Raw genomic sequence first — 27,449 nt, 5'->3', positions numbered from 1 at the left:
TTTGGCTCACTTTGAGCCACCAAGAATTGGCCTGCTCTGCAAATTATTATAGGGATCATCATGAAAACGAGTTTTTCAATCAGAGCCATTTTGTAGAAGTCTGTTATCTTTTTTTCTTTCTTTTGGTGGAATGAAATCGAATGTGTGTGTATGAATTTACATATACATAGCTTAGACTCGTGGGTTAGAGCATGTACAATGCTTAGAAGATGTTGGTGATTTCTTCATTTCACGATGATATCAACGTTGATAACTAACTATATCTCCTGACTTTGCGAGGGTTAGACGAAGTTGTAGATATTATATTAAAATACTAATTTTTCATTTGAAAATATTAATTTTTTATTATATTAAAAATGGATAATTGAGAAAAAATTGCTTGTTGCATCTTCGTAAAAAATACTGACGATTCACATTAACTTGGGTCAACAAAAATACCATGTTGAGAGATAGGATGGCCTAGAAAGACAATTATGTCTAACCAGAATCCACACTTCGATAGCTTAACATACAACTGTTTCTTCTGAAGAATTCGAAGAATTAATCTTAAGTGCTTTGTGTGCTCTTCCTTGGGATTAGAATAATCAAGAATATCGTTGATTAAAACTATCACAAACCATTCGAGATATTTTCTAAAAACATGATTCATCAAGTCAATGAACACAACAGGAGCAGAAGTCAAACCACAAGGCATAACTAGAAATATAAAGTGTACATATTTTTGCGAAAAGTGGCTTTAGAAACATCTTCTTGTCTAACTCGCACTTGATGGTATCTGAAACGAAGATTAATCTTAGAATACACCGAAGTACCTTGCAATTGATCAAATAAGCCCTCAATCCTAGGAAGTGGATATTTATTCTTGACAGTACACTTATTCAATTGTCGGTAGTCAATACATATTCTCATTCTACCATCTTTATTTTTGACAAACAAAAAAGGTGCATCTCAAGGTGAAGAACTCGGACGGATATAACATTTACTCAACAAATCATATAATTGTTCTTCCATTTTTTTCACTCGACATGAGCTAAATAGTAAGTACTCAAGATATAGGTTCATTTCTAGCATCGATTCGATACTGAAATCGACTTCTTGTTCTAATGAAAAAGCAAGAATTTTTTCCGGAAACTCACAAACAACAGGAATATCAAATATTTGTCGCTCACCTTGTTACAGATCGACAATATAAACAAGAAAACTTTTGTGGCCCGAATCTAACAAGTGAGTCATCTCGATAGAAGATATCAAATAAATTTCCGCCTGAAAGTCATACTAGTAGTGCAAAGGTCATGCGAAACAACAAATGCAAGATAAATAAAAGAATGAGATGCTCCAATATCAAACAATACTCAGTGCTATAAATCCACATAAGGTACAATTACTGATAATAATAATACATGCAGCTGTCTGAGCCTCATCCTCAATCAATGCAAACACACAAACAGATGGCTGATCTGCTGCTGACCACCTTGTCTTCTGAACTGATGCAAAGGTCGACTAAACTACTGAGAAGAGCAAGATGATGCTGAAATTCTATTACCCTGTGTTCCATCAACTTCTCGAACTATTTTTCGTGTTTGACTGGGACAAACACTAGCAAAGTGATCTGGTCCGTCACAAATATTGCAAACCCCTTGTACCCCAACACACTGATTATTGTAATGTTTACATCTGCAACATTCACAATAAGGTCCAGTATAACGCTATCCACCATGATTCCCGGTGTTCTCAGAACTCTAAGAGCTAGAACCATATTTCTTAAACTACTTTTCTCTGGAGCGAAGTGAAGCAGAACCAGATGGACTGAAATGTTTCCTCTCAGACTAATGGTGTTGAGTAGGAGCTCGGTTACCACTCTTTTTCAAGCTCGCCTCAGCTCTGTTAGCTAATTTCACTATTTCAAGATAATTCATTAGTTTCTCAATATAAACAAAAAGATGCAGATGATCATTAAATCCTTTAACAAAACTCTCAAAAAGGGGCTCCCTGACTGGCAGAAACATGAGGATCATACCTCAACATAACAAAGAAAGTATCAGCATATTTCAACTAATTTATCTCCATGTTTCAGATTATGAAATTCGGAAGCCTTAGAACTATAGATCGATGGAGGAAAATAATTCTCCTGAAACTTAAAATTAAAGATATCCCAAGATGGAACAATTCTCTGAGCATCTAGATTCATCAATGTAGTAGACGACCATGTCTTAGCACAGTCCCTCAATAAATTGAAGGGCTAACCTCAGAAGAGGCTTAGTTGGATACTCGATAAAAGCTTTTTCATCTCCTTTAGTACTATTATAACGAGGTGGATGCATGGTATGAAAAGGGCAACTAACTCGTCCATCTTAAGTTTCTCTGAGTGACCAGCAGCTTAGGAAATATCATCATCATTAACACGAGTACGATGTCTACCACGTCTACGACCTGGACATCGACAATGACACCTACCAGCAGAGGTTTGACTTCCATCTTCCATTCTATAAAATATAACAAATACTAATTACAATGGAAATAAACAGGCACATAAATACATATTCATGCTGGCAAGTAGCATATACAAGCACAACGAACATTTTAGTGCCAATACATGAGTGTCCTATACTCTAGTTCGAGCTTACCCTAGTTTATGCTCACATACCATGATGTGAGGCTCAGTTATTGTAATTACAATTAATTATCAGACAATATTGATTAATTTAAAATTGTATCGTAAAATAGTTTAAAATACTTAATATGGACCCTGGGGCTTATAAAAGTTTGGCACAACCTCGCGTAACATACCAAAAATTTAAAATGCATGTAAAAAGAGAAATTATTCAAGGACGACGATGCTATAATCATAAACAGGCATACACAAGTGCCGACTAGGAACAAATCAATGATTCACAAGCAGCAGTTCAAATTAAGTCGGCAAAGCTCACAACAACATAAACTAAATCAAAACACATAACAACAGCTACAAAAAATCTTACGGACACGAGGCATCTCCCTTATAAATAAACTTTGAGATAAGCTGTAAGCCACAGCATCCCTTAATAGAAACAACTCACGAAACTTATACTTCTTCTTCCAATTCATCTTAGAAAAAGGGATGCAAGGCTTGGGAAAATTGGTTTTAGATTTATTTTACACGCGTATGTTATTTTAACTCTATAAATATTTTATATAGTTTAAATTCTTCGATATTTTAAAATACATATTTTTAACATACTTACTAAATTTAGTTGCCTTTTAATTTATCAACTTAATAATTAAGCTAAATTACCAGTTAATTAATTTACAGGAGCTTACAGCTTTGGTTGAGGGTTTCTAATTCACTTAGTTAGTTTGGAAAGCGAAATCTCCTTTCACAACATCCGTGAAATGTTGGTGTATGTGGTCTCTTGTATAAATTTTCAATCCCCGTGGCAACCCATGGTTTTATTTTTCAACCAATCCAAATAAACTATAGTTGATTTGGTCATTGCCATATTCCGGATTGGTCTAAGCATTGTACCATGCATTTGCAAGACGTTTGTCTTCGCCCTTCCTCAAATGTTTTCTAGTGATAGATTCACTCTCATCAGACACAACAACGACCTTCTTCCATTTCTTTTTTGATTTAGAAAATGTGGTTTCAAAATTAGGAATAACGACTTCATTTGGATTTTGGGAGAATTGAGCTTGGTTGAACATACGATTCAACATTTTCTAGTTGGTGTATCGAGATTGGGAAAGACCAATCCGTTGAGAATTGAATTGAGAAAATTTTGTGAATGAGTATTGAGACAATTATTGTTCTACGAATCTATTTTCGTATTTGCGTTGAATTAAATCACATGAATAGAAAAAAAAATTATAATGAAATTGGAATAAGATGTAAATTTTTGAAAGCATGATGAATCGAATTTATAGGAAGTTAAATAATATAGCTTTGACTATCATTGTACATGGTCTTAGTCTTGCATAATTTACTAGATGGTCGGCCGGTTTTCAAGCTTTATTAACAATACGAAGAGATATTGGGAGCAACCGGTCGTTTTCTTGCCATTATAACTCACAAGTTACTCAACATATTTGTATTTATGAATTTATATAAATATTTATTGATTTTTCTCAGAACATTATTTTATAATAGTTAAAAAAAACACAAGACCATGTCAATTTATTTTCTAGGCAAAAACTTGCATGAGGCGGTCTCACGGGTCGTATTTTGTGAGACGAGTCTCTTATTTGGGTCATCTGTGAAATATTATAACTTTTTATGTTAAAAGTATTTCTTTTTATTGTGAATATCGGTAGGAGTGACACGTCTCACAAATAAAGATTCATTAGATCGTCTAACTAGAGGCCTACTCTATTTTCTAAGATCTTAAAATATTTTTCAAATTAACTAAAATACCATCAATGCTTATCCTAGTACTCCCAATTATCAAGCCTCATCCCTTTTAATAAAATTAAAAATATATATAAACTAGCTAAATATTTCATATATTTTTAGAAATTCGTAAAATATTTAAGATAAACTAATCGTATCAAGAATTTCTTGATTTTTCGAGACAAGTAACTGAACTGAAACTTTTACATTGAAGAGAGAACAAAAAGTACAATCAATTTAGCGAATCCCTGAGAACCAATCGCGCGAATGAGCCCGATAAAATCAATCATCAAAAGGGTACTGTTCATATCTAACAGTACAATCATACAGCACCGATCGGCCCCCAATCCTTCCGTCGCAGGCACCAAGAACGGATGTTTTGGCGGCGGCCAGGCAGGCGGCACAGCCGGAACTCGCCAGCGTTTGATTGCAAGCAGCATGGCCGTAGGCAAACGCGTTCGGGTACGGAGAAACGTTGCGGAAATCATAGCCTGGCCGCGAGGGCGTGGAATGCTCTAACTCTGCAAGAACATAGGCGAGGCTGATTGCGAAAGGATCGCCTTCTGAGTATGTCCCGGTATTGCACTGCACGAGTTCGACGTTGGTATTCGGTGCGCAGGTTGCAGGGCGGGATAGAGATAGCAGGAGAGTTAGAAGGGAGAGATTTCGGGTAAAAGTGCTCATTTTCCTCGTCTCTTTTGTTCGGATTTGGTGGGCAGAACATATAAATGATGGAGGAATTTACAGTAATTCACCACGGACATTGGATTCTTCGCTCACTATTTACGGTCATGCATCGCTGGAATTTGTCTTTTATCCCGTACGAGGAACAAGAATCTACATGGAGACATAGATGAGGCCCCCGCCGCACCATATGTGGTCTTTCCCTACATTTGGCCGGCTGGTTATGGATTGGTCAGTGCTTTAATCGGCCCGGCCCAGATGCATCTCTCGGTCCACTGTTTGAGCCGAGATACCATTTTTCATTTTTCATTATTATTCGCTGGATATAATGATATAAAATGACATGTACCATATTGTTTTATTTATTTATTTATCATGGATTAAGTGAAATCTATCATCTTTCTCAATTGTTTGCTCGCATGTTTGAAGGTCATTGTGCAAATATATCTTAAGACATGTCAAAAATTTTCATGCGAGAAATTTCTAAATTATTATAACATCGTATGCAAAGACTAATTATTATAGCCGATTGTCTTATTTATACTTATCTGGCCCAATTTATCTGAACATCTAGAATTTTGATAACAAATTTTTTCTCATGGTTTGACTAAATACATTAATATATTTTGCGATAAGTGTTATAATTGTTTAGGGACATGCCGTGCATGTGATTTTCTTCGAGTGTGAATCTAAACAACATGATGTATGTGTGTGTATATATTGATGTGACCCGGTAAAAATGGGTGTGAGATGTGTGAGTACTTTTACCGGGTCGGATTATGAAAAATATAAGGAATGAGAGCTTAGTGTCCAAACTAGAGATCTCCTTCTTCTTTTTAGAAAAACCAGTGATGACCTGTAAACACGAAGATAACCACGTGAATGGGCGTCGGAGGGATGTCCGGCGTGGCTACTCTGATGCTAAAGTTAACGAATAGGTGAGGAAAAAACGAAAGAGAGATATTGTAGAAATGGTATGGGCAAGATATAGATATATATATATATATATATATATATATATATATATGTGAACGAATGAATCAAATTTGAGCAAACCTGATATTTATAGCAAGAAAGTCAATGATACCCTTGTTTTCAGTGCTCGCATACTGATTATGGCAAGGCGGCTGTCCATACCTTACTTTCTGACAACTTCTCTGACAGTAATAATTAACAAAATACTTGTGCACTCGAGTGGTGCTACTATCGAGCTAATCCTGGTAGAAAGCCATCAACCGAGAATTTGTATGGAAGTCCGGGCTTCTGTAGCCCAGGGTATATGCCCGACTGCTAGTAGCCCGAAGAGATGATGTCTCAGACATATAATTTGCCCGACTATTTGTCGGTCTGTCCAAAAAATTCTCATCACTTGATCCATGAACCGGGATCATCTGATACCCATGACCCGGGCCTCCCGATATATATATATATATATATATATGCATTAACACGGTGAGAGATATATACGTATAACTAACGAAATTTAGGTAAATCAATCCCACAAGACAATTCGGTTGTCACCTACCGTTCAATCTAATATAAATCCCATCATCCTCACATATGTGTGTGTATATATATATACATATATATAAATATATATATATATATATATATATATATATATATATATATTTCTCAAATTAATGTTTCGAAACCCTAATCTGGCTATTTTATCTCCATTTCCGTGGTGATTCATATTTCGTCAACATGGCCGATCACCGAAAAATCTCCCATTAGTCGGCCTCTTGGATCTGAAATGGCTGCTCCGTCGTCATCGCAGAGGAGTCGGCTGCAAAGCATGCTGCAGGCGGCAGTTCAAGCAGTTCAATGGACTTACAGTATTTTCTGGCAACTACACCCACAACAAGGGTAAGTGCATGCACAAGAATCACAAAGCAACAATATTAAACCTAAAGATTTTGTTGAGAGAAGATAATTTTGATCATGATCTACCCGTTAAATTTCTATAGGATCTATTTATTTTTTATTTTCATTTGATGTATAATTAGTACTTTTATCCTTGTATAATATAATATAATTTCAGGCCCATGTTTACTTAATATATAAGTACAAATATTGATCTTCTGAAACTGACACTCTGTATACCTTAATTGTTGGTGTGATCATGTCGAAGAATTCTAGTATGGAGTGATGGATATTACAATGGAGCAATTAAAACAAGAAAAACAGTGCAGCCGACCGAAGTGAGCACGGAGGAGGCGTCCCTGCAGAGAAGTCATCAGCTTAAAGAACTGTATGATTCCCTCTCCGGCGGTGAGACAAACCACCAGTCACGGCGGCCATCCACCGCATTGTCCCCGGAGGACTTGACCGAACCCGAATGGTTCTATTTGATGTGTATTTCTTTCTCATTTCCTCCGGAGGTCGGGTAAGAATTAAATTTGAGTTATTTAATGAACGATTTCTTTAGTCAATAGATCTTAGTATATATTCAGTGGTGGAGCTAGGGATGGCAATGGGCCGGGGCGGGAGCGGGTTTGTCATTCCCATCCCCATCCCCGAATGCCATCCCCACCCCATCCCCGCCCCCATCCCCGTTTTTTCGGGTTCGGGGAATCCCCAAACCCGAAACTTCGGGGATCAACTTACCATCCCCGTCCCCATCCCCATTTCAAAAATAATAATATGGCAAGACGATGACGGATTCGAATATTTTCTCAAACCAAAACTTATTATTATATATTATTATTTGATATAATTTTAATATTAATATTAATATCAATATCAACAATAATAATATTATTAATATTTTAAAAATTATATTATTAATACTAATAATATTATTATTTTATTATTGATAATATATTTTCGGGGCGGGTTCGGGGATTTCGGGGATGGGGATAGTAATCCCATACCCGCCCCGAACTACATCGGGGATTTAAAAAAATCTCCGAACCCGAACCCAAACCCGAAAAAATCAGGGATCCCCATCCCCGTTTCGGGTTTTCCCCGCGGGGCCCCAAACCCGCGGGGGAAATTGCCATCCCTAGGTGGAGCCAGAAATATGGCTCTCAGAAATATATCATATTATTTCAAAATTATACAAAATTTACATATACATTTTTTTTAAAAAAAAATGGACCACCCGGACTCAAAGGAGCATGTGGCTCCGCCCCTGCCAGTATTCCATCCATCTAGTAGTTTGCATTAATCCCTACTTGATATTTCGTTTTCATCGTTAATATCGTTTCAGCTCCAGTTTTTCAATTTATTGAGTACTGAACCATTCTTGAATATTACTCCACACGCATCACGCGACTAATGTCTGTCTAAAAATCTGTCATATTTTTTGGGTCAATACTGTTTTATTATTTGTTGAATACAATATGCTAATTTATTCAGTGCATGCATATATATGTCGTTAGTTAATTAAGTGGTCCCAAATTAAATTTCCAGTATTACATGCATAAATTCGATTTTCTAGTTTGAGGATGTAATGATATTTATTAGGGAAAAGTGATGAATGGATAGTGCTCTAATTTAGGGGCATGATATTGAATGTTTGTGCTGTTGTTTCGTCCTTAAATTCTGTCGTGCAGTCGGTAGTTGTGTCAATATAATGCAAGAATCGAACTAAATACACACGTTAATTAAATTAAATTCAATCTGTTCGAACCGATGTTATTTCCCCACTTTACTTATATAATAAACATAAATTATTCTTCTCAAATACGACGCATACTAATTATTTACACGAATATTAATTATAAGTTCTTTAATTTTCTAACATGCAAAGATTACCCGGAAGAGCATACTCAGACGGGCATCATGTATGGCTTTCAGGCGCAAATGAAGACGATCCCAAACATTTTTCAAGAGCTATTCTTGCCAAGGTATATATATATATATATATATATATATATACCATGCAATTCAACATATTCATTCGTTTATTGATTTATTCGCTCGTGTTTTCGATCATGTCTGGGTGATTTATTCGAACATACGCTAAGGGCGGCAGCGAACGACGTGAAAAATCATATGTGGCTCATACTACACTATTAAAGATCAAATTTTAAGGAAATGCCCTTAGTGTAGGATCGAACTAACCCCTACGATCGACATGACGATTAAGTTTTGAGATTACTGTTGATTAAAAGCTTAGCTAAATATGGTGTGGAACTCTTTATCCCTTTTGCATGTTCCAACTCAATCGCTGATTTGCAAGAGTGCCAAAATACAGGTAGAATATTAATAGTCATTAAAATTAATTTTAATTTATAAAATATATAAATATTTATTTTTATATGATATTCAATAAACAAAGGGTTGAAAAATGTAACATTTATATGTTGCTGATCAGACTGTGATTTGCATTCCTCTGCTGGATGGAGTAGTAGAACTCGGAACAACGCAAATGGTATTGCCAAGTATATTTCCTTTGTCACCCATTTTGTTTCATAATTATATTTGAAGTACATAATTACATTTATTTTATCAACTTCCCTCTTCTCTTGAAAATAATATTTTATAGAAAATTTTATAGATTGCATATTGTTAATATCCAAATAATAAGTTGTTGGATTTTATGTTAATTATTGGATTCTAGAGAATCACTACTTTTCATATATGTTGATTAAAAGTCTTATAAACTTCGTTTGATTTTTTTTATTATTTAATCTTTATTTTAATAGTGCAATGGAAAAATTATAGATATCAAAAAAATATTATGAATATAATTGTTTAATAAGACTAATAGGTTTTATAGGTAAAACCCGTTAACTTTGGATATGAGTTGGAGATGAGTACGACTTAAGATTTGATTATGAGACGAAAGAGTCTCAAGTACTTCAAAATTGTCATGGACCGGGTTTCGATTCTTGGTGGACCAACTCGAACCTAATTTATTATCATCCTGATTGAGAGACTTGATTCGAGAAAAGCACTTAGAGCTTGGATTTTAGTCGATATGAAATCTATTATAATTGTAAATACAATAATAATGAATTTGAAATTTTCTATGTTAAAAAAAGGAAAATCCAAAAAATTAAATAAATTAAAAAAAAATATTGAATGCCTCGATTTAAAAACACCCTTAAATCTTCTATACAATAGCATTTTAATCTGCATTTGATGTTATAAAAAATTAAATAATAAAAAGTTTTCGATTTACTGTAAATATTCACTTTTCCCTATGAAAGAAATGGATGAATTTCCTTCTTAAAAATAAAAAAAGGAAGCAAAAATGGGGACAGGTTAAAGAAGACAGTAGATTAATCGAACGGATAAAAAGCTTCTTCAGGGAGGTTAAAATGGATCCGAACCGTCCAAAGCCAACTCTCTCAGAGCACTCAACGTCTTCCATCAACTATCCTACATCCCACCAAACTCCTTCCATGCTCGAAACCTATGCATCCTCCGTCGGACATGAACCAATCGATATATGCCAGCCAGGCTCGGAGGCCGCTGCTGGAACTCCGGGTGGCACAACTCATGCAACAGGAGATCAGTTGATGCTACTTGATATATCCGAGGATATTCGGCTTGGAACCCCGGATGATGGCTCCAAGAATTTGGAGTTCTCCAATATCCAGCTTCTTGCAGATGCTCAACCAGAGGATTCGGCGGAGCATCACCGCGAACTTGACATGTGTGGGGATGAGTCGGGGCACAGGTGGCCGTTGTTTCTGCAAGGCCCCTCTGGTGCCGATCACCAATCTCATCCAAGTAACCATATTATTTACCATTTCAAAGTTTATCAATTTGTGTGTTTACACTTGAAAGGATCATATATCTTATGCGTGGTTCAATTGTTCAAATGCAGACTTTTATTCATTTGATTTGTTAACGCAAGAGGGCACCCATTACCCACAAACAATTTGCACAATCCTCCAAAACCAACCGGGACGGTGGCCAAACTCTTCCTTCTCAACCCTTTCCTCGGCCTTCTCCAAATACTCTGCCTTACACAATCGACGCCTCTCAGGCGGTGTCTCCCAGTGGATGCTTAAATACATTCTCTTCACAGTCCCATTTCTCTACATCAAGTCTAAAAGCCGTGGAATAATCTGCCATCAGGATGAACACATGAGCGCCAACCACGTTCTAGCCGAACGACGGCGTCGGGAGAAACTCAACGAACGCTTCATCATACTAAGATCCCTCGTGCCATTCATCACGAAAATGGATAAAGCTTCGATCCTTGGAGACACTATAGAGTATGTGAAACAGCTGCGCAAGAAAATCCAAGATCTTGAGATGCAAGCACGGGACATTGAGGCAGACAGGAATAGTAAGAGGAAACCGATGATTGTAGATGGAAGTAGTGGTGACGGCGGCAATGGTGGGAGGATGCTGAGGGCAGGGGAGTCCAGTAAGCTGCCTGCGCCAGCGAGGACAGAGGATGTTGTGCAAATAGAGGTGTCTATAATCGAGAATGATGCATTGGTCGAGATCAAATGCCGGCACAAGGAGGGGTTGCTATTGGATGTGCTGCAGGCGCTTCGGAAGTATAGGATTGAGGTGACAGCGGTGCAGTCGGCTGCCACTGATGGAGTTTTTGCAGCCGATATCAGAGCCAAGGTACCACTAATTCCTTTCATTTTTATTAAATATCTTGAACATAATTTTTAAAAAAATAGGAGTTATATTTACAAGTTTTTTTTAGTTATTTACACTCCATTTGTGAAAAAACGTGGCACATATTTACGCATGAAGTATAGTATATATAATAATAAAAAAAATAGATTGTAAATATCAACTCAAAAAAAAAATCATGATATCTTTGTTGGTGTGTAATAGCTTTTTTTTTTCTTTAATTTGTTCTCAGATAGAAGAGAATGTGAACGGAAAAAAGGCAAGTATCGTGGAGGTTAAAAGGGCAATCAACCAGATAATCGATGGCTAGTTAATATCAATAGAACGAATAAATGTTCCAACAGTTGGTGCAAATGGCGAACTACATTGTTACCACATAATACTCTCAGATTGTAGTTACGTCTGCGCATGGAAATTTAATGCTGTTGGCATACCTTATGTGAGTGTGTAATTGTTGTATGACACCATACACATTGTCTGATTTGTCGCGTGTGGTGTTGGGTTGGGATTGTTTCAGGACATAGGACACACTGTTTTGAAAGATTCATGGTGGCAATCATCTATGGTCTATGAATTTAGTTGGGAAGGAAAGGGTTAGAGATTGATGAATTGATGTATTTTGGCAACTGCTCAAATCAAGTCAATTTGGAGAACTGTATAACCTCAAGATGTTTTTCCCTTGTGAACATATCCTTGTACAATACATTTTGTAATCAAACAAAAATACACTCTGGTATTAACTTATCAAGCAAAGGACGTCGAAGAAGAGAAAGCTGTAGACATAATATTAAAGGAACCTGACTTGGAAGTGCTGCAAAATTTCAGGGACTGACTTGTTTCTCGTGTATGTCATCTAAACATTCCCCCAACCCCGCCTCCATTGGAAGGCATTTTCTCCAAGTCTTCTTGTGACATGAGGGTTTTCTTACCAATTGCACCAGTCTTATCGTATGGCTGAGCCATCCTCTTCAAGAACTGCACGTCAAAAAATATACATGATGTACCACGGAACGGTTAACCGTGAACAACTATCCCAAATCTTGATAATACATCAAGGTCGGACCATTGCAGACATAGTTCATTTGATGTTTCTTGGGGAAACTTGTGTCCTTCAAAAATACTTTGGTAAATAAAGTACTGATAAAACAATGCACCTCTCTTGCTATATGCACAGCCATGTCAGTACTCAAGTTCAGGTGAGCATCCCGTAAATGGGAGAGAATCCAACCAGGTAATTTTGAGCGCTTGTCATGACGGCTATATCTACATGCATGAACAATCACTTAGCAAACATTCAATATATATTAAAATTAACAATCACGTGATAAAACAAGTGTCGTCAAGCTCATTGCAAATAAAGTTTTGACTTTCCCAAAACATTTATGATTAGCCTGATAAAAAAATTCCAGGATTGCTCACCGTTAATATAGCTAGCATTATTATTGAATCTGAAAAGAAGATACCTACCTTTTGTCCGCAAAGATCATCATACCATAATCAGCCTTGGATCGAATAACTCGGCCCACACATTGAGCAGCTTGTCTCTAAATATGAATTCAACAAGTACCTCAGAAATACAATTTTAATTGCTATAATTTTCTCAAATATAAAACAGGACTTCCGGTCAAAAAGTACCAAAGCATCAAATGTTAAAAAATCGCCCTCTTTTATCTGGAAAGTCTCCCGCAAATATTCCAATCTTGCAAGCAATACTCTGCAAAGTGAAGGCATGACAAACACAACACTGTAACTTACAGCAGAAACATAGATTGTCAATAGCCGAAGAGTTGATAACATCCAGATTCAAATGGACTTGATACAGCGTAGATGCAAAGCTTAGATGGTAGAAGCAACATTGAGTTGCGAATAGTTTACAAGCATGCCAAGGGAAAAATAGTTAGAACTGGATAATTTTATGCATATGTTACACATTAACATATGCATAAAAATGTGTGAGTCCACACATATTACGATATTTGATAGAATGTATTGGTATATGTTTGCATTAACCTCAATAAAGTACGGATAAGCGCATAGTCATCAAATAGGGAAACAAATATAAACAAGATTGCTCCAATAAGTTAGCAGCAACAAAACAACTAACCTGCTCAATGTGTATTGGAAAGGAACACCAAACATGATTACAAGTCTGCCATAATGCCTATCAAAGTCTATACCTTCAGCCACTTTTCCTCTGAAAATAAAACAACATTGATCGCATTAAGAAAGAAACAAAACAGGGTGGAAATCACTCAGAGCATTGCTCAGTGAGAGCAAATTCACACAATTTAACGTTTTGATTCTGCCAAGGATAGTAAACTGGCTGGTAAATAGTTTGATGACAATCAGACAATCTTGGGAAGTAAACTGCAGGAATTGTATTCTTCATACTAATAAACTATCGGATAGATATTATTGCACTTACAAATGCTGATGAAAATAGGATTCATTTTACGGTATAATATTATCAAAGACATGATAGGATGCGCAGAAAGTTTTCCGTATCTTTAGACCAATACCATCATGCTTTCACGAATTATATCACTTCTTGAAATTCATTGTTTTTATTACAATCCTTCTTTTATCCCTCATTCCCACAGGAAAAACATTCAATTATCCATGAATTGATAGTTCAACCACCAAGCAGTGCAACTGAACTGTGAAAGCTGGCGGAGAAGTTACCTGGCAACAGAGAAAAAAACAGCACCTCTCCCGCAGTCACAAGCTCTTCGGTAATTGTCCAATGCCAATGTAGTTTCAACTACATCCTGTGTCTCAATGAACACAAGTTTATGCTGCATTATCTCCTGCAAATCATTCAAAATGCAATCAATTTCAAAAGGAAGGCAGAGTAGCGATTTCAACTAACTTGAAAGAAACCAACAATTGTGAAGGATAACTTCTCATAATTTGTACCTTCAGAATTCCAGATTCATGCCAACTATTAACAATCCCATCCATATAAGAGTAGCTGACAAAGAAACACACTACTCCATCTGGAACAACAGACACCATCTCCAGCAAAAGCTTCCCATAATTTTTTTCCACCCCAGGGTCACTTCTCAAATCATATTTTGTGCTCACAGGAAGCTGATCACTGAAAAATAAGTTGATTGAAAAGTGGAGATGCGCATTTTTTCAAGAGACAAATAACATGGCACTGATCACTTGAATTAATAGAAAAAATTGAGAAAATACAGAATATCTTATATAATATATACCTCCCACGTGTGAGGACCATCGGGCATATGCAATCCCTTGTCAAGGACATTGTAAAGCTTCGACTAACCTTGGGATCAAAATTTAAAAGGCGAGGGTACAGATCAATGGGGCTGAGTGTCCCAGATGTAATTACAACTGATTGAAATCTTTCAAATACAGGCTTTATGGCAAGAGACGCATCATGGCAACAGAGCTGCATACCAAGAAAGAAATCAATCCAAAATTATGCTACAATCCAATATATGATTGATGGTAAAAATAAAGCAAAAGTTTGTGATCACAAAAATGCTATACGTAAGACAAGTAAATCCAAGTGAAAGGAAGATAATGGAAATAATCAACAAATACAGATGAGATTATAATAACCAGATTGGTGGATCAGTATGCTAATCGCATCAAATTTGCCACAGAAAACCAAATCCTCGAAATACAGAATACCAGACATTTTAATTATCGAATAAAAATAAAAAGAAAGGACAAGTAGACCTGAAGGACAGGGTCAGGAATATGTGGCATTCTTTCATCAAATGGTTCGATAATAATAGAAAATCCTCGAGTGTAGGTCCCAACAAGTGTTGCCAAATCACAAATTGATTGGATATGTAAAAACTCATCCGTGTCTGTTATCTCCAATGTTAACAAAAGCGAGTGAAGCCGATCATAGCAAAACCGTAGCATTTTCTGGTCGATTCCAACTTGTGTATTGATAGAAGCAACAAATGTCACCGGTCCTTCCTTTTCTACATTTTCTGCTTCCAGTCTCCCTTTGAAATATTGGACTAGTCTGCGTAAAACAGATAAGAAATGCTCGGCACGCCTTATATTTCCAGGAACGGCTTCTTTTAGTATATCCTCAGGCAAGGATGGGTTTGCGAACCAGCCATCAGAAACTGAAAAGAAACACAGATGATTTTCCTAGTGACAAACTAAAAACAGAAATACTTAGCATGTAAATTTGAGGGGACAAATCACACATCAAATCAACATACTAGGAAGGTTCCCCTTTTGTGCCAAACCCTCAACAAGACGGTTGTATTCTGCACGCAATCGACCAGCATCGGTGGCCTTTAACCTTCCTTCCATGTCAAATAAAGTTAAGAGAAAAGAATAAACACCAGTATCTTTTTTATTCATTTCCTTTCTTTTGTTTAAAAATACCAAACAATAGTAGAAAAGAACCACTAATAAAGTACTACATCAAAACCACTAAGCAAAACTAATTCATCAAAAAAATAAGGATTCAACAGAATGAAGGTATATGAGCTTTGAAGTTCCACAAAATAACATAATTTAGATTAGGACCCACATGAGCAAACAAAAGTGCTGACTACTGATGCAGCCAATGATAAATGACTTGGATGAGTGCGAAGAATCAAACTAAAATAGCCTTAAACAAAACAATTATGGCATATATTATTCAAAATCTCATTTTTTAAAATCTCAAATAATGATTAATGGCCAATAAATTTTCTTCTGATGAACTTTTTGAGACAAATGGCTTCATGTGTCAATCACAGTGTTCTAAAACTCGGGCTACGCAGCCGCCTAGGCGCCACTTGACCGCACCGAAAAGGTTCTAGGCGGCCAGACTATGCGGCAAGGGCACCTAGGTGCTCTTAGGCAAGCCTAGGCGGATCTAGCTGGTTCAAGGCGGGCCTAGACGTTTAAAGTTTTTTTGGGAAATTTTTGTTGGGTTTTAATTTTTGAAAGCCGAATTAAACTAGAACATGACATAAGAAATGATTATAGGCTCGTTCTTTTAATTTTTTGAGATTGAAAGCCTAATTAAAACCACGATTTGTTGGCTTACGCTTGCCCTAACATGTCACTTTCATCTTCTTTGTCTGTTTACTTCTGAACACATAAGAAAGTCGAACCAGGCCCTAATTTTTTCTTATTTTGATTTCTTTTGGATTGCCTATTATTCTGATCCGCGGAGGAATGAACCAGGTGTCAATTGGATTTTAACAAAGTTTGAGCTGAAATTTAGTCTAAGAACCATTACAAGTCTCTTGATATCGTGGAATCCGCCTACCGACGGCTAGTCCCTGTCTAGGCGGCCTATGCTCTAGGCACTAGCCTGTCAAAACAAATTATGACAATATCCATCGGGATAAAAAATAGAAAAAGGAGTATCTGTATTTCAAAACTTCCCATCTGGTACAACCACCCAAATAAACTTTTGGAGACAAATGACATTGTGTCCATCATCATTTGAGGGCCAACCACAAATTTCAAAATCATATAATCAAAACAAATTATGACAATATCCATGGGATGAAAAATAGAAAAAAAATGTCTTTATATGTCAAAACTTCCCATCTGGTACAACCACCCAAATAGAAATTATCGTGGACAAAAATTAATTTTCCAGAAAAATTACATACCTTTCAACCTCCTGAGACATCCTATTAATATTCCTAGTTGCCCCTTCAAGTGTCTGTCTCCTTACACTGACACTAAGAGCCTCAATGCACACATTGTCAATATTGTGAGCCTCATCAAACACCACAACAGACTCTCTCTGCATCTCCTTTGATATTATTCCCGCAACCTTGGGATCAAGAAGGTACTGGTAGCTATAAACCACCACATTAGCTGACCGCACCATATAACGTGCTAAAAAGTACGGACACCACCCTTTTTCTTTCCCGAATGCCCTCAAATCCTTGAAAACGACAGAATGAACCACAACTCAAATTCTGTTTTATGGTTTCCATGAACATACATAATGAGACCATCTACGTGCAGTTGCAACACAATAAACTCAGTAAAAGACGTGTGTATCATTTTCCACCAAATCAATGCAAGATAAAAGTGCAAGCACATATGTTTACTCTAGCAGAAAAACCAAAACACTACTAAAACGAAACCCGACATCGACAATTTAGGACACATTCACTAAATCTTAAGAAGTAAACCCGAATTTAAAGATATTAACAAACTCTGAGAGAAAAGCTAGAAAATTTGCTGCACAGTATAAAAAATAAATATTAAAACAAAAAGCTGAAGTCCATCTATGCTCTTTTTAAAATTTCAATTTAACCGAGTCTCGGGAGAACAGAGATAGATGAAAAAGACTAACAAGCACGCTAACAAAAAAAAATAATTTGCTTCACAAATCGGTACCTGTAGCGTATAAACCCCTGGAGGCAAAACCACGTTAGAGGCAACCTTCTCATAGTTCTCATAAAACCCACAGGTCGGTACATTCCGATTCTCGATGGCCATTGCTCTCACCCAACTTGCCGTCAACTTCCTACAAGCAGCATCCACCGAATCTCGATTCTCTGCCGACAACACATTCGGATTAACACATAAATTCTTCCTCGAAGAAAGCCCTAGAGCAAGAATTCCTGCTGAAGGACCCAACATCTGAACCTGATACTTGAACAAGAATTTCAATTCTGCCAGGGTTTTCTCCATCTCGTGCACAGTGCGGGTGCAGTATATGAGCTTTAGAGAACCCGAGGGTTTTGATAGAGAGTAACTAGTGATTAGAGATAGGAGGGCTATGGTTTTTCCGGTTCCTGTAGGCATTTCCAGGACGCAATGGCCCTGGCATCGAGAACGCGTTTGAGTTCGATCATGTATTCGTACTGTTCAGGGTAAATGTTGTCGTAGGGGAAGTAGACCGTCACATCTTCGATTTGGAACTTCATTTCCAACGGCAGAGGCTGCAGTTACTTGCGGCGAAAAATGGTGGAAAGAGGAGGGAAAAAAAAGGGACTATTTCTACATTACCGCCATAGATGATCGCCGCTTCAGCTCGAGGGTGTAGTTGAGTGGATTTATTTATACAGAACACGGTGGCGTTGTTTCGCCGTTGATGGTATTTACTTCGTATGGGCCTGAAACCTGGGACTAGTATTGATCTTTCTGACACTCAAGCCCATTACCAACAGCTGCTGGACTGGGATCACAACTTTCTCATTGGATTCAGGCCACGCGAGAAAAACTTATTAGACGGGATCTTCTATTTTTTCGAATTTGAGTTTGAGTTTGGGTTTCGAGATTTTGTAAATATTTGAAGTAGTTTGGAGCAAGTACGAGATTATTATCCTCATCTTCGAAATCTTCGAACTCGTCCCGAAAATAATATCAATCATAAAATAATATTATTATTAATAATATTAGTAATAATATTAATATTATCACTAATAATAATAGATAATAATAATTTTTGGTTTGAGAAAATCTCCGAACTCGTCCTCATCTTGTCTCATTAATATTTTTGAAACGAAATGGGGATGAAGATGTAAAGTTTATTCCTACGGTTTTGGGTTCGAGGAATAGGTTCGGGGATTCTCCAAACTCGACCTAAAAAAACAGAGATCGAGTCGAGTATGAGAGTGGAGATGAAATTCAAGAACAGGAATGGAGATGACAAACTTGTCCCCACCTCGGCCCAGTACCAAATTCGTCTCAACCTACTGCTCGCATGATTTAATTCCATTTTTCACCTACTCGAATTGATAGATTTTGATTTTTTAATAAAAGGAAAATCGTAATTTTTTTATCAAGGAAAATTGAAATTTAAGTCCCGTATATTTGCTCATTTAATAGTTGATTTTATATGTTGTCCAAATTTGTTTTTAGACCTATAATTTTTAATATCGACAATTTTAGTCTTTTATCGTAAATATTTGGTTTTAACACTGCACATGCACACACTATGTTGCCATTATGTCATCACACTTCGGTGAAAGATCAAATTGCAGAAAAAACAAAAACCTCAACCCTACCCATATTCACAATAAAAAGTAATACTGACCCAAATAAGAGATCCGTCTCACAAATACGACCCGTGAGACCGTCTCACACAAGTTTTTGCCGTTAGTAACATGTCATTCATCGCAAGATCGAAATAATAATACGAGCTTTCAATACCGATCACCCATTGTTGTAAGAAAAAAAGAGAATAATCCCCCGACCCCATCATCTCCATCCCGTAAGAACTACGAGAGTATACTGTAAACCAGAAAGTTTACAGGAATACACTATGTCACTACACCAGCGTAGGCGATTTATATAGTTGAAAATGAAGCCGGTCTAAATATTTCCAGCCACCAAACCAGGCTTTTCCTGTCATGCTGAGAAACTAATGGACATTGCTTCGCTTGATCCGAGATTGGTGGATTTCACCAGTTTAACAGGAAGGATCGCAACCAATAGTTAAGCTTCGGAGTCACTGTTTAACTGGTTAGAGCCCATACCGCCTCAATGCTTTGCTGAGATTAGGCATTACATTGTAGGCTTGATAGGATCTTCTCAATTCGATTATTGAACCCACCTGGAGACACCAACAGAAACAAAATACAAGTGGGTCAAGAGGAAAACTGGCAATGCCTTCTGTGTTTTCGTGAATGACCCAGAAAAGGAAACACGAAGCACGCGTTTGAGAGTTCACAAAATGCTGTTCCGGAGGGCATGATGTGTTGGCAACATTACTGTTCAAAGTTTGTGTAAAAGAAATGAAGTTGCAATAATTAGAAATTATTTGAATCCCCGCTACGGAAAAATCATTAATATGGGATAAATAATGATCCCAGATGTTGGACGAAGTTATCAAAGAACTTGGCAACAAAATGCAGAAGAAGTTGGACTTACAATGATTAGAATAGAAGTGAACCCTATGGAAAAGCCTTCATTAACCCGTCGTAAATAATGATCAAGAATGGTAGAAGAAGTTGCTAAAACACTTAGTAACAGACCCCCTGCACAAAGAACCGTACGTCATGATTAGAAAATCCAAGTAACAAACACACGGAGACAGGTGCACAAGGTATAAGAGATACCCCAGAAACGTGTTGAAGCTTGGATTTTTGTTAAATACTCAATGGTAGCTTTTCCGGGCTTTATATTTGGAATTCTGGCACCCATCTTATTCAGATAATCAGCGATTTCTTTCGGCATATTGGCCTAGATAAGAGAAGTTAATGAACATTCGTAGAAAAAACACATCAGCCTACGATAGGGACCCTAGCAAGATATATATACCAATTCGTGATTCACAACATTAGTGATTGATTACTTCCAGGAAAAAAATTAGTTCACAAGACATTCATATTGTTCTGAATAGGAAATGTGAATTTGATTGAAGGACTATTAGGTTAAGACACTGATGAGGTTACGACATGGTTAGCTTCTTTCAGAGGAAAATTAAGTTCACAAAACTTCACAGAAATTTGTGCACACATGCTGCAAAGTTAATTTTTTGGGTCCGCCAGAAACACATCAAAGAGACAATTATTTATAATATCTGAAACACAAGTAAATTTGTTTAATTCGTTCAAAATAACAAACTTTGACATGATGGAGTTTACTCTCGTGAGTAAATGCCTAAGAAGGATAGCAAACATGTAACTAGCACTTAAATGAAAAGGGGGAAACAAACTTGAGCTGAAAACAGGAAAATCCTTACGATATCAAATATGTTGAACAGGAATACGAAAAATGCATATATTGAATAGTAAACCCATGGTTCTGCACCGCGAGGTGTGTCAGGATTCAGGATATCTTTCACATGTTCCAAAAGCGTGAACCAAGGACACTGATCAAAATGCATATGTTAGTTAGACTTCACAGCTGAAGGGTCATAATAGAACTTGACAATAATCAATGAGCTAAAAAATAACAAGTGCAGTCTGGTTATCACATGGCCAAATAAATGGCACAATGTAAGGTGAACGGGAGCGGAAACCTGTAAATTTGAAAGCATGTCCAGCATCCAAAAAAAAGACAAACTCTAACGACACATATAGATAAGGAGGAAACGAGAGAGGGGAAGAGGGAAACTAGAAGGTGAATGCCGGAATATATCATCCAACTGCATGTAGAATTTTGACCAACTACTAACGAGTAGACAAGTAAAACCTTGAAATTACATTCAAAACATCATGCATGCAATTAAGAAATAAATAAAGAGAAAATCTAAAATTCCTATCAGCCAGTACCTTGCAACAATGCTTGGAAATGCCAAGAGATATGATGTAGTGAGAACAGGCTGCATTCCAGAAGGATTGATGTTGAATGGAATATAAGGCTCCACCTCAGTGATAGGAGAATCATCTCTGCCGGAAGCAGAAGTATAAATTTGATAATCGAAGTCCTGACCAACATATTAAAAATATAAAGCAGCAAAAAATTACCCCTTCCCCCTACCACAACTACTTGCAAAAATTAAACTCTAAATTGCAGAAAATTTCTTGATAGTCACCGCGCCTGGGAAAAGGCTCGAGGGTTCTTTTGATGAGTTTTGGGAACTCTAGACAACAATTCTTTTCTTTTCTTTTTTTAAACAAAAAGAATATCACCACTCTATAATTGCTATAAAAGTGAATTATTGATCATCATCAATTCAAGATCAAGATGCTTGATTCAAGATTTTCTGTAGTCTATGAGTTTGTAAGATAACTTCACATCTTTGATTATCCCAAATGGAGAAAATCAATGTAAATCATTCGGCTGTCATTCACCTGGCAGCAGAAGCAAGTTTAAAACCATAGTATTGCAGCTTGATCTTCCGGCAACCCTCAGTAACAACAACCGCCCACATAGTGACTACGGTGAAGACACCTAATACTGCAAGTACATAAGGCCACCAGCTCACAGAACTTCCTGCAATTGGTTTGAAACCCCAGATACGAAAGTAATATTGTTATTATCTCGAAGATATGACAGAATGGAACAACATTCTCTGAAGTGTTTAAGACATATAATTGCTCAGTAAAAAGTAACATCAGGATGCATTCCCTTCTTAGATTCACCATATCAAACTTAAGTGATACTTGGTGGAGGTGCAAGGAAAAGACTTCATGCGAAGGAAAACACGAGACTTTGTATATCTACAAACTGAATTAGCCTTCAAGGGATAAGGTTTACAGTGAAATTCAGAGATATTCCATGATGATACAGTTCAAGCAATGTTGCAGCATTTCTAGTTTAAGAACAAATATTTCAGTTTGGTACTGCGCTAAGTGACCAATAGTTAAGGGACTAATTTTGATACTTAAATAGATAAAGGATTAAAAATGTCATCCATCTACTCATAGGAGATCAAAAATGAAACTTTGCAAAATTTCAACAGCTAGCATGGGAGACAGGCTGAAACAAATGAATCATTAAATTCATTCTGAAAGTGAGAAGAAATTAACAGTCACAAGGAGTTTAGTTCCCATCCATGTAGCTTGGAAAAAGTAATCCAGATAATCATATCTCCAGAACTAGAATATCATGCTCTCCATAATCATCAATCAGGACCATACATTGTATCTTTCTCAAAAATAATTAAGAGAATTTCATAAATGTGGGATATATGCATATGATGTCTGGTTACACATTAGAGATCGATAGTGACATTTCCACTCACCAGAGAGCTGAGTTAGCATCTTGTACAATGTATCTGTATATCCAGTCAAAATGCTGACACAAATAATCAAAGATGATCCTTGACCTGCCAAAACATTGCAAAATGGATAGCCATATTCAGCAAAAAGTGAGCAAAAGAAACACACTAAAGTTAAGATCTAAAAAGTAACTCAATTTAAATCATGTTTTTGGATGAGAAACGAAATATTCAATTCATTTTCGCCATTTCTTCTTTTTTTACTGATTCCAGTAAATAGTTTCAAGATACACAAGTTCCTGCGTATACCGTCTTTAGGCCATGTAACACCGGATCAAGTATCATTTTAGTCCCCTTACTCAAAAACCGATAGCAGATGCCATATGTCGACGCCATTGGCTAACATTATTACTATGGCAAATTCCAAGATTCAAATCTAAATAGTAAACGCAAAACAAAGAGAAAAATAAATTATTCTGGGAAACAAATGTCATTTTTGCAAATAGCCAAAGACCCAAGAAGACAGACATAAAAGTACCAAATCCAGGACTCCGTTATCTTGTCACAAATCCAAGTCATTGTCATTGCTCCACACACCAGAAACCAAGTAGTGTACATCACGTGCTTTACCCTGCAAAATAAAATATAATATGCCAAACCAATGTATTTATGATGGTCAAAGAGAATCCGAAGTGTGCCAACAAAATTGCAAAGATACCTCCTCAAAACATCTTACAATGAGCACATATCCATAAGAAAACACCAATGTGCTACCAATAAGCTTATATTATCAACAGAAATAGGGGAACTAAGCATACAAGGCGCATGCATGGATCAAGAATGAAGGCATAAAAACATGCATGGGAAATTTAGCACAACCCACAAGGATTGACAACAATTGGGAACTTCAAAACTAAATTCATTCCCAAATGAATTTCAACAAAGCAAACCAAGTACTAGGGTTAACACTCATAAGCATAAAGCACTCCATTTTGCACTTGCAGCATATTCAAATATATAGATTATGTCAATGAAGTCCAAACAATATAAGTATTGACTCCGTTTCAATACTATGCAAGTAAACTACACCATGCAATAAAGAATAACAGATAAACATAGATGCAGAAGCAACTACATGCCATCACACCCGAAAAGAACTACATAACACCTGCTTAAACTTTTGCAAAAAATAATCCACATCAGCACTTGGAAGAAAGGTTAACTATGACAGAAATTTTTGGCCATAATTACCTGTGACTAGCTGCATAAATAGAATAGGGAAGGGAATAACAAGAAAGGACAAGGGCCTCCACCATTGCAAAGCCAAGGGAGATCCACCATCTAAAATACATGAACATGAGAGCTTTTGCATGCAATGGAAAAAGAACTAAACATAGAAAATATTTAACTAAGGATCTCTCACTGCTTGATATAGTAACTAGACACACATATAACTCTTGATCTTCTCATGACCATCTAAGCCTTCTTTCCGCAGCTTCACTAAGGAAGGAACTACATGGCAAAGCACCTGAATAAGAATTCATGCCAATCAGCATCACATGGAAGATTAACCCATTACAAAGAGGGGAAAGTTCACATGGAAAATTCAAAGCAGCAATTTTATTGCCCCAAGCATTTTTCTGAAGGCGCTCAAAGGCTCATATCGGATAAATTAGACCACCCGTGATTAATAATATATAGATTTATTTCAAATATCTACTTCTTTATAAGTTTGGGTTCTTTTCAATTTAATGTTACATTAAGATCCGATGAGCTAATTGTATCATCACAATAGAAAAACAACTCTTTGTGATATTAGAAATAAAACTCCTTTGCTCTCCGAATACACCCTCAATTGCACCGACATTGTATTAGGGTGCCCATGTTGTATAATTGAACTATCTAATTAGAATAACCAATATCTCATTACAAAAACACCTATGCGCCACAGTCAATGCCTGCCATCGGCTCATCGAGATAACCTAAATATGAATGACTAGCACATGGATAATCCTCTCAATTTACAGTTACCGTGCAGAACAATCTTCTCATCCATATGTACCAGTCAAGTCTTAGGTCATCGGTCCATCAAGGCCCTAGACACAACCCGATAACCGTGTATTTGTTGGAGGTTATGTTACTCTATCATGCATTGCTAGAAAATTCTTTATCAAAACCACAAATTAGCTTTGGCTGAAGACGCCTCGAATCAAAAAATGAATTATCAAACAAGACATCCTCGCTCGACAAGGTGAGTGATGAATCATCAACAACAAAACGAAAACCTCCACTTGAATGTAAATGACATCCAAAAAGGTAACACCGTGTAGTTTAACTAAACCATGCTCTCTAACAACACATAAAACAATCAATATCAACTCTCTGCCAATCAAAGGCATTCCAAAAAAGCTACATAAATACAAGTTTACTGAGAGTAATACATATTCTGAAAGTGAATGTAAATAACACCTGCATAAGAATTGATGCTGCTATTTGAGGACTGATTCCAAGCTGAAAAAGAGAGAGCTTAAGCTCTGGAGTCAAATCACCGAGCTCATCTGGTAACAGAGGTTGATCAGGATTCCAAAGAATAAATTTTGAAAACTAGATGATAGTAACTAACTAAAGAAAGTCAATTTATTATAACTAAATTTGGAGATAAAACAAGACAGTAGCTTTCACCGGCACACACATGCATTGCCTGTGAAATAAAAATTTAGAACAAGAGAAAAACTGAAATTGATAAATTGGGGTCATAAATTCCAATTCCAAATTAAATAGATAAAAATCCACTCACCAACAGAACCCGACACGAAACTGAGATAATTCTCGGGCATCAACCTCCTATCAAACCCCGGTAAGGGAATAAAGTATCCGAGACGACTCATCACAATCAAGACAGCAGTCACAAACAGCCTCCTTCTTATCTCGCTCTTGAAAAAAGATTCCGCAGCATCGTTAATGATGGAACCAAACTGTACAAATTTCAAAAACCTATTCCTAAAAGCCTCAGGCCTCAGCCCTACAACTTCCGAATTGTCAATTTTATTATTCGCATTCAAAACCACCTTTTCCCCGTAATCCTGCTTGGGTATAAACTGCTCAAGATTTATGGATTCTGTGGATGATGCCCTTACATTTAATGACTCCCTTGATAAACAATCATGTAGCACAAGCCCCTTATTTTTTCTCAAGAAATCATACTTCCTTAATGAGCATGACCCCCTTCCGCTTAACTTGGAAGGCACTGCCACCGGGTGAAAAAAATGTCTTGATAATCTTTGACTGTGGAAGTCAAAGTTTTGGGAAGATTTCCTGCCTGTAATAGAAAATAAGGTATGAAAACTAATCAAACAAATATGAAACGGCACAATCTCAAGAACTCTGTGGTTTAGCTCCAAAAGCAACAGAGAACTAGAATAGGCCCCCTGATTCCAAGTTAGTCATAAGCTTTACAATTACAATCGTAAAATCAAGAAACAAACAAAAGAAAGAACCAACCTTGAACGTATAAATTGGGTAGAGGTCTGAGAAGAGTAGCTGCCATAGCTGTAAAACACCAGTTTTGGAATAGAAAACAACCCGGCAACCTTATCTACAAGTGAGAACTGGCGCTCGTCTTCTTCCCTCCCGGGTTTTCTTTTTCTTCTTTTTTTTTAGGGAACCCAGGTTTTTGAACCTGCGAAATACCGAATTCTTTATATATAGGAGGCCGTTGAGTGTATATTTGGTCTACTCAGTCGGAACGAATCGAACTTCAATCAACTCACACTCTTTGAGGCACTGAATACCGAAAATCTTGATTCACTAATTTGACTCCCTTGTGGTTGTAATTAAAATCCTATAAAAACCAAAAAAAAAAAATGTAATTAAAATCCTATAAAAAAAAAAAAACAAGTAAATAAAATCATTAATTGGGCTAAATCAGAAAGCATGTTTCCTTGGGTTGATTTGTTAGTTAAGACACCAATCATAGATGTTTTTTTCTTATAGGTTCTTGATTGATTCATGTGGAAAAATGTAAGCCTCATCCCAAAAAATCTTTGGATTTAAAATTATGGTATTATTTAACTAAGCATCTTTGTTTAATCATATTTGAAATGTAACATTCTCAATTTGAACTCTTTATTCAGTTTTTATATTCCCCGTATGTCTGAAGGTCGTTTTGCAATAGTATCTAGTAAATAGTTTTTTTTATTTATTTCCTACTTCTTTATTATTTTCTTAAAAAATAAAAATAAAGTTGGTTCAACATGGATTACATTATTTTTTTAT

The 27,449-nt window shown here is 36.6% G+C and overlaps 4 protein-coding genes across 5 annotated transcripts; 1 reads left to right on the top strand and 3 right to left on the bottom strand.

The window, feature by feature from the left end:
- Window positions 1-4,645: 4,645 nt before the first annotated feature.
- Window positions 4,646-5,047, bottom strand: LOC140808458 (antifungal protein ginkbilobin-like protein). The gene has a single exon (XM_073165610.1). The coding sequence runs from the start codon at window positions 5,045-5,047 to the stop codon at window positions 4,646-4,648; it is 402 nt and encodes a 133-aa protein (XP_073021711.1).
- A 1,628-nt stretch (window positions 5,048-6,675) lies between these two features.
- On the top strand, window positions 6,676-12,427 carry LOC140831925 (transcription factor BHLH42). 2 transcript variants are annotated; one of them, XM_073195635.1, is made up of 8 exons: window positions 6,676-6,916; window positions 7,182-7,436; window positions 8,805-8,901; window positions 9,237-9,251; window positions 9,372-9,428; window positions 10,264-10,735; window positions 10,833-11,590; window positions 11,838-12,427. In XM_073195635.1, exons 1-8 carry the CDS (start codon window positions 6,804-6,806, stop codon window positions 11,913-11,915), a joined length of 1,845 nt encoding a protein of 614 aa, XP_073051736.1. In that variant the 5' UTR covers window positions 6,676-6,803; the 3' UTR covers window positions 11,916-12,427. The 2 variants fall into 2 exon arrangements, with proteins under 2 accessions (XP_073051736.1, XP_073051742.1); XM_073195641.1 differs by lacking the exon at window positions 9,237-9,251.
- Window positions 12,239-18,641, bottom strand: LOC140831918 (general transcription and DNA repair factor IIH helicase subunit XPD). Its single transcript, XM_073195628.1, is given in 13 exon segments — window positions 12,239-12,580; window positions 12,760-12,868; window positions 13,073-13,149; window positions 13,241-13,319; window positions 13,710-13,799; window positions 14,288-14,412; window positions 14,522-14,702; window positions 14,827-15,020; window positions 15,314-15,717; window positions 15,817-15,899; window positions 17,215-17,495; window positions 17,957-18,387; window positions 18,390-18,641. Coding segments are annotated over 13 exon segments (2,280 nt in total). The 5' UTR covers window positions 18,490-18,641; the 3' UTR covers window positions 12,239-12,454.
- Window positions 18,642-19,653: 1,012 nt separating this feature from the next.
- Window positions 19,654-26,969, bottom strand: LOC140831911 (preprotein translocase subunit SCY2, chloroplastic). The gene is given in 15 exon segments (XM_073195621.1): window positions 19,654-20,120; window positions 20,438-20,544; window positions 20,626-20,749; window positions 21,252-21,358; window positions 21,361-21,380; window positions 21,784-21,900; window positions 22,306-22,447; window positions 23,199-23,282; window positions 23,713-23,719; window positions 23,721-23,805; window positions 24,426-24,515; window positions 24,623-24,702; window positions 25,644-25,732; window positions 25,972-26,493; window positions 26,676-26,969. Coding segments are annotated over 15 exon segments (1,710 nt in total). The 5' UTR covers window positions 26,722-26,969; the 3' UTR covers window positions 19,654-20,030.
- Window positions 26,970-27,449: the final 480 nt, after the last annotated feature.

Source organism: Primulina eburnea, chromosome 1, assembly GCF_022965805.1.
Source record: "Primulina eburnea isolate SZY01 chromosome 1, ASM2296580v1, whole genome shotgun sequence".
NCBI classification, from domain to species: Eukaryota; Viridiplantae; Streptophyta; class Magnoliopsida; order Lamiales; family Gesneriaceae; genus Primulina; species Primulina eburnea.
Note: the sequence above shows the minus strand (reverse complement) of the source record. Positions and strands in the feature narration are given on the sequence as shown.